General features: G+C 40.0%; 1 protein-coding gene across 1 annotated transcript; it reads left to right on the top strand.

The window, feature by feature from the left end:
* The first annotated feature begins 1,022 nt into the window (after positions 1-1,022).
* On the top strand, positions 1,023-10,453 carry LOC139716105 (elongin-C). The gene is made up of 4 exons (XM_071627665.1): positions 1,023-1,084; positions 6,887-7,092; positions 8,381-8,429; positions 9,916-10,453. The coding sequence occupies exons 2-4, from the start codon at positions 6,930-6,932 to the stop codon at positions 10,055-10,057; spliced, it is 354 nt and encodes a 117-aa protein (XP_071483766.1). The 5' UTR covers positions 1,023-1,084; positions 6,887-6,929; the 3' UTR covers positions 10,058-10,453.
* Positions 10,454-10,987: the final 534 nt, after the last annotated feature.

Raw genomic sequence — 10,987 nt, 5'->3', positions numbered from 1 at the left:
ACAGCGAGCAAAAACGATACTTCATCGATGTCCGTTGCGTTGTGATTGCAGGGCGACGCGCGTGGTGAAGTTGACAACTGCCGTAATGCAGCAGTGTCGTATAGCACCCACTACTGACAACAAGGCTAAACATTTTTGTTCTAAAGAATATTTTATTCTTCATCAATGGAATCAAATTATGCAGAACAAATATGTCATTGTTATCTTTACATCAATTGAATAATCCTTACATTCTGGTGTATTTTTTTTCCACAAAACATAAAACACAAAATCATATACAGCAATATCCTTTTTCTTATTTTTTTTTTACTGACAAACAATCTCTTTTTCAATAACATTCATTTGTCATTGTGCAAAATATTTTATCCTTTATCAATAACAAAGCTTTTATTCTCATGTTCCTTCCGTCTGACCTTAAATATCAATCAGTGAAGTTTAGTACTGCCATGCACAACACCTATTTCAGTTTGAGTGCGTCGAAAGGTATTTCCTGGTGGATGTGCAATAGGCCAAAAATAACTTTTATTTTCGATTAAGTAAGTTTATTGACTGAAAGGTTTATCACCAAAATACTAAGTTTATCAGTCGAGAAACTAAGTTTTCGAGAAAAACTCTGTTTACTGTAAAACTTACTTTTCCACGATGAATTTAGTTTTTCTCTTGAAAAGGTTATATTTTTTCTGTTTTTTTTTCTTTTTTTTGGATAAACACCATTTCTCTCGAAAAATTTGTTTATCGACTGGTAAACTGAATTTCTCCTGCGATAAATGCGATAAACTGAGTTTTTCGGAATTATTGGGTGAATGGCGCGCCATGTGTACCAGCAGAGAGCGCGTCGATCTGTGCGCCTCGCAATCGAAATCGCCATCAGCGTGCAAGCGGCGAGCACCAAGTTTTTGTGCGTACGCGTACTACACAGCAAACTGTACATGCGTACTGCATCCGGCGCATGTGAACGAACGGACAACGTTACTGGACTGGTTTGTGTGGTATGAGTTAGCTGGCTGTTGTACTGCACTGTTGTTTCGTTGACGTCTTGACGCTACAATCGATCGTTTTGGTGTGGCCAGCAACGAAGGAGTCGGTGAGTAACAACGGTTGTATATTTTGCCTAAATCCTTTCTGTATCACGATGGACATGTTAAATATTCATTTCTATGTAATGACTGCAGTCAGAGATGCGAATGTTTACATCTAGATGGTTATTGGTATAGTTTTGGCCAAGATCGCCGGTTTTAACTACACCGGATCGTGATGAAATTTTCTGCCTCAAAATAGAATGTAGGCCTATGCTGCAGTGTACAATTGTATACATGTTGTACACGGCCTGTGACACACGGCCACTCACGAGCTCACCATTCATTCGTTCGTTCGTAGCTCAACAAATTCACCTTCCTTGCAACATGCATGGACCATCGTCCACGGTTTGGGGGTAATAAAGTACGTGAATTAAATGGCAAATCAATCCTCATTGTCACCGTGATTACTCTAACATTGGCACAACATAACTTCAAAATGCGATAGTCAATTATTTACGTACAAAACTAGGGAGGGGAAAACTAACAACAGTCTAACAGAGCGAGGCAGGTCCATTTAAAATTCTAACCTTAGTCTAATAGTGATACACAACAATCTAACAATGAAAAGATTTTCTAGATTCTTTGTAGCTATGTATGTGTGTAGCCTCAATTTTAACTGATGAGTTGGTTCTAATATACTTCTACTGGATAGAGTATGCATAGAATATTTTTTCGGCATGCATTATGTTAGAGTTAGTGCAGTATCCAAAGCCAGGCATGGGCAAAATTGTGAAATCGGCCCCACCGCACTGCGCATGCATCCGTGCATATGTTATTGTTAGCAAGCAAGGACAGGTTGGGCTTAGGGTTAGGTTTTTAGGGTAAGTTTAAGGTTTAGGGTTAGTACACTGTACTGTACACAAGTGTAAGTCGCGACAGGGCTGTAAAGTTGTAGCTGTACCGACTAGCGACTTGCGGTAACATAATCTTTAAATTCTTGGGCGCCGACACTGTTCTGAATTTACTAGAGTTTCTACACCATATTTGTTACTCAGACTATGTAAAATGAAAACTTTATCTATTTAGCTTCCGTCTTTAGCTATTGATATTGACATACAAATCACAACTTACTGAAAATGAAGCCTTTTTTATTAATTTTAATTGTATGCGCCGCAGAAATCGCAGAAATGATTCGAAATGTCGGCGCAGCACTGCAAAATGCTGGGCAAAGGGGGTGCTGTCGACCGTGCGGGCATACAAACTCTACCAGCGCAATTTGCATTGTTCAAAGCTGGGAAAGATTTTTTTTTAATCGCCCAGCGATGATCACAGCATTCCGGGTTAAGATTGGACTTTTTGCTCAGTGTATGTTGCGTGAGGGCTCACTATGGACTGATAATATACCACGCTCATAGTCCAAGCATTTCAATTCACGTGAGTGATTCGTAAAATTTGTGATAAGAATGTAGAAATTTTCAACAGTTTTGTTGTTGTGTGGCCGTGTTCGAGGGTCTTTAGTAGATTGGTGTATCACAGTCCGTCTGATGCCGTCTTCGCACGGCGTCTGGTTGGGCTAGGGTTAGTTTAGGGTTGTATATGGTTAAATTAGTCGAGGGACATTTGGAAGTCTTTCCAAAAATAATAGGGAGAAAAAAGAAAGAACAAAGATAAAAACAGGAGAAAGGAAGGATGAAGTTGTGGAAATCGGCCCCACTACTGCATTGTATCAATCTCGCGTAAACGTTGTTTGGTGGGGCCGCATTCACGAGTACATGTATGTATTACGTGGAAGAAAGCCCCGCTGCTGTGCTTGTGTACCGCTGTCCTGAACACCACACTGTGGGGCTGAATTTACGAGTTGAAACAGGCAAGCTGCCATTGTTCATTTTCCATCTGTGAAGATGGCTGGATAGCCCATATTCAGCTACACTAAGCTGGTCTTCCATGGGGTCCAGTTGGTTGTGGGGTGGGACCACTTCACCGGGTTAGACACCCTGCTCTTTGCGATGAATGAATGAAGCGGGATCTTTTACGTGCATAAGCTGTGACTCTCTCATACACGGGACCTCCATTTTATGTCCTATCCGAGGGACAGAGTGTTTTGCCTCTTGCTAGAGGGGACGGTATGTTTACACACAACATTGCTCAGTCCAGACTTGGGTTCGAACCCGGGCCACGTGATCGTGAGGCAGACGCGCTACCGACTGAGCCAACTCACCGCCCAACTCACCGCCATAGTATTAATAAGGACACGCAGTGGTGGGGCCTACAGTGTATTTCACGAGTATACCCAGACATGTATGCTGTTCAAGCAAAACATCCAGATTTGACAGCGATAGGTCATGTGATCTGTGACTGCTACATTCTGAAAATTTTACATGTGGTACAGTGTAGATCTATAGTGAATAGCGTAGCTATCAATAACATCAAATGAAAGAAATAAAGCTTGTGTTGGTTGATCATTCAATTCAAATTTATATTCAAAGGAGCAAAAGCTGATGATAATGATATCCAGGTGCCAGGGAATAATATTCCTGGTATCGCATCACAATTTGCTATAAATGCATCTATGGTTACATAAGTCTGTACAGAACTTTCTTACAACTATTTTGAACTAGAATCCTCTTATTTACCATTGATCAAAACTGCTAATCACATTTGAGAAGTAAAGTTATTTCCTGGCTATCCGTCCTTCTTTCTTCATCTGGTTTTGCCCACATCCTTTCAACGCTTTTGTCTTAGATACAAGTACAAAGAAAAGTAGGCTCTGTGTAATCTTACACTTTATCACATGCACGTTGTGATCTTGTGCAGGTCAGGTGCGCGGTGCAGTAATTGCAATTTTATTAACAAGAATGATTGAGTGTGATCAACGAACATGATTGGGTCCACTAACCCCAAGGCGCCCCACTGTTGGATCGCCCTGAGTGAATGGCATGCTATTTGCCAAGTGGAATTTTTTGTTTTCTCTCATACAGTGTACAAAGTGTAACATACATACACTCTTCTGGTAAGTGATTGTGTAGTGATATGTGTGCCGTAAACAGTAATTAGTGTTCCTCATATTCATTCCAGGAAGTTACAATTACTTGTACATGTATGTCTGTATACAGAAAATATAAGAAGGATCAGGGATGGGGGGGGGGGGGGATTAACCCACCCCTGCTAGTTGAAGTTCAGTCTTCCCAACAGTTGAGAACCACTGACTTCACAACTTATGTCAAGGAGCATAATAACATAGCATAACATAACTAAGAGAAAACTTGTACATTCACAACAGTGTAGCTGCATGCAACATGTTCCTTTAAAGGTGTAGGTCTACACCCCTGAGAATTTCTCCTAAGGTTGTAGCATTTTGTTGCCAGCAGTCAGGTCTCTAAATGCTAGCTGTATGTGTACGCTGCATGCAAATGAATAAGGTGATTTTACGCACCCGGGCGCAACTTACTGTCACGCTTTCGGTGTTTACTAACAGTGCATTTCTAGTCTAAATGCAGAGTACTTTGCAACAGGCACTCACAGAGTATGTCAGTTGTACGTTAATGCAGCATTAAATCCCACCAAATTTTCTCCTTTTTACCATGGCTTAAACATTGTCGTGACACAGTACTTAAAGTTAAAAATACATTTTAGGGTTTACAAATTTGTTATTTCTTTCTCCAATACGTTCTGTGCATATGTAGCAATTGCTGAGAAAATGTGCAAAAATACGTACTGTGGAGCTAAAGATAGTGCTCGCTGCTTTTCGTGTTTGACCAAATAGAGCTAGTGCTGAGCACTGGCACAGCATTGTGAACAGATAATTGTAAAAGTTAAATAGCGCCACCACTGCTTTGATTTGTTCAAATGCATGTATATGAGATGGGGTGACTTGATCCACATGGCCAAACATTTATGTTTTGCACATGTGTATAGTGTTTATCAGGGTGAAAATACCTGTCAACTATAAAGCAGTTGCCTGTTACAGTGTTGGGACCATTTTTAAAACCAGGTCAAGTTAGGCAATACCTTGAATTGATAAATGCAGACTCACACAAACAATTTTATGTGCAGTCACAAATGGCAAAAATCAAGGCTTCTTTGTCATTTTGGACTTCCGCAATTTGTTGATGAAGACGAGGACAGCTTATTGGAGGTTTCCTGCATTTTCATAGCGAAATGTGACGAGTCTAGGATGATCTAGAGCAATCAAGTGGTAGATTTATATTGAGACTTACCAAGTAATGAAATCAATGTGGGGAGTTTATCGGGAGGTCTTACGATTAACGCTACGTTTGAATGTTTAATGTCAATCAGTTAATGAATTTGGATGTCAATACTTGGGTACAAAGGTGAGGGTTTCTCGAAGCCGGTCAGTGTTCAATGACCTTCTTTGAATTTCATACTATACCGCACATGCTCACTAGTGAACACAGTGACCGTGTTTATCGGGGCTCACAGCAGTCATATCTGATGATGCAATATTTAAGTGATTTTTGCTTCAGGCTGGGACTTTGTATGGGGATGAGCTATGGATAGTGGACTTTGTATTGTAAAAGTTTGTCCCGGCCAGTGGTGCCATGTTTGGTATGAATGAAAGCAAATAATTGATTGCCCCAACACATGCTGTCTTGCATGACATGCCTCGGGAAGCACCTGAAAATGAGTCACTGTGACCTAAGGCCCTGTCGCACTACATTGGGTAGAGCTACAGTTTGTAGCATACGTGCAACATTTCTAAAAAATTTATGTAAGCTGGTGTGTGTTGTCATTAGTGACACATCCTGTTTTTTGTTCGATTCATTGCACAGGTAGCACCACTTTAAGGATTAAGTGCTTGAATAGACCCTGTACTTCAGAGCCTCTTTTCTCAGTTTACATTTTTCCAGAGTGTGTGCTTTCTTTCAAACATGTTTCAAATGTTTAGATACATAGGTTAGGAAAGTCCATTTGAATTCACATTTTAAAGCTTAGAGTCTGCTCTTTCAGAATATGCACTTACTTTGTAACTAAAAATCCATGTCTTCCGACTTTTTAATTTGTTTTTGTGCAGGGTCACATATAATATGCTACTTTTTGAAGTGAGACGATGTCATAGCCACTTTCAGTGAATTGACAAAGTTCTGTGCATTTGTAGAACACACAAGTATGGTGGTTGAATAGCATCGATGACTTTTGATGCGGTAGAGACAGTTTTTTTTTTTTAGATACAGATCATGTATGATATGTGAAATCATACTGGTAGTAGCACACAAAGAATATTATGGAAGAGAACATACATCAAAGAGAGAGAGGGAAAAAAAATCCCTTACCCTGAAAAAAAAAAATTCTAAGACAAAAAAAAGAAGTAATAATGATTGCCTTCTTGTACAGTACTGTACGCATAGTACAGTACAAACTAACTATGTGTATTTCTTCAAATGATTTAAAAGCTACACTTGTATACAGTGTTTTCCAAAGACAAGTTATAATGGCACATTTCTGATGCTCATTTCAAGTGAAATTTCTCCAAAACTTTTGTTGAAACAAACATCTCCAACTGTATAATTGTGCAAACAGATAAGATATACCGGTAGTCTTTCTTTATTCAGGGTAGCCTGTTCACAGGACATTCTATTGCCATTGTTCTACCAGAGTCTCCTGTAGTTATTATTACCCTTGCATTGCCAGGCACCCATTTATACACCTCGGGCGAGAGTTTACATGGTGGGTAGAAACATCTTGTTCAGAGATGAGGCACTAGAGGAGATTTGAACTCCGGACCTCCGATTGAAAGACGGGAGTCTTGTCCACTATGCCACAGTGCCCCCCCCCCCCCCCACAACAACAGATGTGCATTAATTCTCAATATAGGGATATCACTTGATGTTCTTTTGTTCTCCTCACAGAGAGCCCTTCCCCCCCACACACAAACAGACACACTTGTCAAGCATGGCTGACAACAAGGACGGAGACGATGAGAAGGTCTACGGCGGCTGCGAGGGCCCTGATGCCATGTACGTCAAGCTGGTGTCCTCCGATGGCCATGAATTCATCGTCAAACGTGACCACGCGCTAACCTCGGGAACAATCAAGGCGATGCTGAGCGGACCTGGTAAGTGATGATAATGCCATCAGTTTTGTATCACAAGCTATCCGAAACCTCTTGAAAGGAAAAAATGATAAGAATTGTTCTTTTTCGTATCAGTTATAAGCCCTGTTCACCATCTTGACGTATAAGCCAGATCGGGGTTAGCTCATGGGCACATTGGTATAAATGACCTTTCTTCTTTCTCAATTGATGAGGCACTCCACAAGTTTTCAAGCGAGAGAAGGTATTTCAGCTTACCCGACATAACAATTTATGGAATTCATCAGTCATCTTCAAACAAAGAATGAACTTGCGTAGACCAGGTGACCAGCACAATGATTCGTTAATTAGCACTTTGGAAAGCATCCATTTCATTATTTTGCATTGAATGTATTAACAATCTTTTTCTATTGATATTGACAAGTACCACTTTTGCTGTTAGGTGGATGTGCTGGCAAGCACCACTCATAATGATCACTTGAATAATCATTACGTCACAGATGCTTATCCCAGTGAAAAAAACCCCAACATGCTCTGCCGGTACAGATGACCTTTTTCTGCTCATGCTCAAATTGGAACCCCGAACTGGCTTATTGTCATCTATGGAAAGTTATCCTGCAGTGTGTACCTACATGTATACATCTACAGGTGTATGCATATTCACCGTCACAGCAGAACTTACCATGCGGGCATTGGGACACAATATCATGCAAGATACGCAGAACATCCCGGAATGTTTCAGCCCGTGGGAGAGCATTACACATGGCCCCAGATCACATTATCAATTTTCATTGGGACTCACTCAATGTTAGACTGATAGTTAGATATACTGTCTATTGAAGCAGTGTTTAAGTACATTTAAATGACGGACCTCTGAGTGCTGTAAAAGCAAAAATGTTCACTGCGTTTTAATTTGTGATGCTCAGCCGGGTAAGACAAATTTTATATACAATCTCAACAAATTGAGTGAGCACTTTAACCCGTTGAGGACGGTTTGATTTTGCTGCAACATGCATTTCCCATAGACACCTGCCCGAGTATACTCGGGACTCGTCCTCAACGGGTTAAGCAGCTCACTGCTGCTACAGCAGCACATGTACGGTCCAAAGTAGCTGGTCTACACTATGACAACAAATTCACTAATGCGTGGACTAGCATACAGTGAAGAAAATCTCATACATAACAGTTCTGTTGTTTCAAGGAAACATTTTTAGTTTTGAGTTTGGTTCCAATGTTTATTGTATGTTACATGTACATGTGTATTGATTTCAGTACCTTATACATACTTTGTATTTTCTACTTTTTCCAACAGGTCAATTTGCTGAAAATGAAACAAATGAGGTTCATTTCAAAGAGATCCCGTAAGTGTTCACAAGACAGTGATTTGCAGAAAACCTGTCAATATCTAAATTCTTGCTAATCTTGCAGTGTATGGATGGTTTTGCATACTATTGTTTTGTCTTACTGAAGCTTGTTTAACTGTAAGACTTCAAGACTTCTGTTTAAGTTTTTAAAAAATGTAAAAAGCATTATAAAATGTGAGAGCAATTTCTAAAAGTGATCATTCATCAAAATTCAGTGCGTCATCCCCACTTTGATTTGGCTCAGTCAGTAGCGCATCTGCCCCCAGATCCAAAGGACCCGGGTTCAATTCCTGATTCTCACTGAACAACGTTGTTTACAATCATACCGTCCCCTCTAGTAAGAGGCAAAACACTCTGTCCCTAGGGTAGGACATAAAATGGAGGTACCGTGTATGAGAGAGTCGCAACTCATGCACGTAAAAGATACCGCTTCATTCATTCATTGCAAAGAGCAGGGTACATAACCCGATGAAGTGGTCCCACCTCACATCCAACTGGACCCCATGGAAGACCAGCTGGTGTAGCCGAGTATGGGACATCCAGCCATCTTCTCAGATGGAAAAATGGAATAAACAAACAAACAAACAAAATTAGTGAGAATAAGAGGAATTATATGACAAAAGTTTATGTAGCACTGGCACATCTTATGAAAAGCATGAAATAATTTGTGAAACAATCTGGTCAATATTAATAATTATTGTAATTTGTGTCAGTAGTAGTAGAAATTGCATCGTGTACAAATGAATGAGATTTTCACACACCTCGTTGGTGTAAGACTTAGAGTTGTTAAGATACAACTGTATGACAAGCAGCTCCGCCTTGCTCTTCTCAGCCACTTCTGTGGTTTTTGTCTTGGTGGCAGGTTAGTTGTTACTGTTAACTTGTCCATGCCAGAGAATATTGTTTGCCATTACAGGCCGGAAAAAGTTATTCTGAAAAGAATGAATAACATTTTACAAGTATAACGGCGAATATTGGATCAAAATCATAATGTATACATCAAATACATGCGGAAGTTCGTGTCTGCACTATATGCATTGAATGCCAGTAGCAATTCATCAGAATTTCATGCTGCGAAAAAGGCTGTCAGCTCCAATTTGTGAAAATTTCATGCCGCAAAAATATGTTGCTGTTCAGTAATGATCGGTCAGATATATCAGAATCTAAGACTGGGGCATATATATTGCATTAGAACAAAAAGCTGGAAAATTCAACATTTTGTGTACAAACTATAAAGCAAGTTGTGAGGGGATGACATCATCAACTCACCCATGTGCATAATATTCATATTGACTGTTCAAGACCTGTTCTGTGAAAATTAGCGAACTTTACAATTTCGTAACTTCCTTAATTGTTATGCAGCTTTGATCAACTTTTTACAAGATTTTCCCCTTTAAAATGACGCATGGCTAAAATATCTCTGTGTGATCCTCACAAATTACCAGCATTTCATCAATCCATTCCACTAATATATGTATTTCAGATCCCACGTCTTGTGCAAGGTGTGCATGTACTTCACCTACAAAGTGCGCTACACCAACAGCTCCACAGAGATCCCGGAGTTCCCCATCCAGCCAGAGATCGCCCTCGAACTCCTCATGGCTGCCAACTTCCTGGACTGCTAGGCAGGTCAAAGGTCAACAAGCGAGGGCGCAGAATCCTGGGGATTTTTTTGTAGGATTCTGGGAAAAGGCGTGGTTCACTGGTCGGTCAGGCACACCTAAAAGCTAACCTATGAGTGACTTACTTTATAATTGCCATCTTCTCCTAGACTAAGAGCTGAAAACCATGTTATCGTAGCCTGGGATATTAGAAAGTGGCCTATCACAGTTAGGGTGTGTCACTGAAATGGTATAACACAACGCGGAGAGTGACAGGAGGGGTAGAATACAGGAAACGCAATTATTTCTTGACCCTATCCCTCCTATTTCTCTCGCTCTCTCTTTAACTATGTTGTCAAGATTTGATGATGCTGTAAAACATTTCTTTGCAAGAGATGTATGGTTCATTTTTCAGGGAAACAAAGAGTTTCTTTTTTTTTCACAGGTTGATTTAAAGGTGTCGCAGATATTTACGTGTTCCTCCTGTGGAAGCAGCACATTAAAGGCACTGTTAGATGTTTTTCATTCAAATTCCATTAGCTGCATGTTCCTACCTGCCACCGGTGTGTGTGATATTTTGTAAAAAGGAGGAACGGGAAACGGATTGCTGTATTTGAAATTCATTCAAAATGCTTAAAAACAAATGAAAACTCTGTAAGTGACAAGATTTAGTATACTCAATTTCCCCCAAAGACAGTAGTATTAGAATGAACCATGTATTGAATGGTTTTTATGAGCAGGGAGATATTTGCTTATAAATATCTTAAAAGTGACAGCATAACTTTAAACATTTTTGTATTAAAGCTGGAGTGTGTTTTTCATGCATGTGTACATCATTGTACGGCTCAGTCAACAAAGTTCAACCATTTTGTTTTATTGAATTTAACCACTGCAGTGCTACACAGCGTCGTTAACTTTGGCGCTGATGCTAAGTTTGATTCTGAGGTTAATTTT

The sequence above is a fragment of the Diadema antillarum genome, unplaced genomic scaffold (assembly GCF_040938485.1).
Source record: "Diadema antillarum isolate AM-2024a unplaced genomic scaffold, OU_Dant_1.0 scf00000006, whole genome shotgun sequence".
Taxonomy (NCBI): domain Eukaryota; kingdom Metazoa; phylum Echinodermata; class Echinoidea; order Diadematoida; family Diadematidae; genus Diadema; species Diadema antillarum.
Note: the sequence above shows the minus strand (reverse complement) of the source record. Positions and strands in the feature narration are given on the sequence as shown.

Excerpts from the sequence above, each read along its gene's own strand:
- LOC139716105 (XM_071627665.1), top strand. The coding sequence starts at position 6,930 with ATGGCTGACAACAAGGACGGAGACGATGAGAAGGTCTACGGCGGCTGC. Across the intron at positions 7,093-8,380 it reads GGCGATGCTGAGCGGACCTG|GTCAATTTGCTGAAAATGAA; the intron begins GTAAGTGATGAT and ends TTTTTCCAACAG. Across the intron at positions 8,430-9,915 it reads GTTCATTTCAAAGAGATCCC|ATCCCACGTCTTGTGCAAGG; the intron begins GTAAGTGTTCAC and ends TATGTATTTCAG.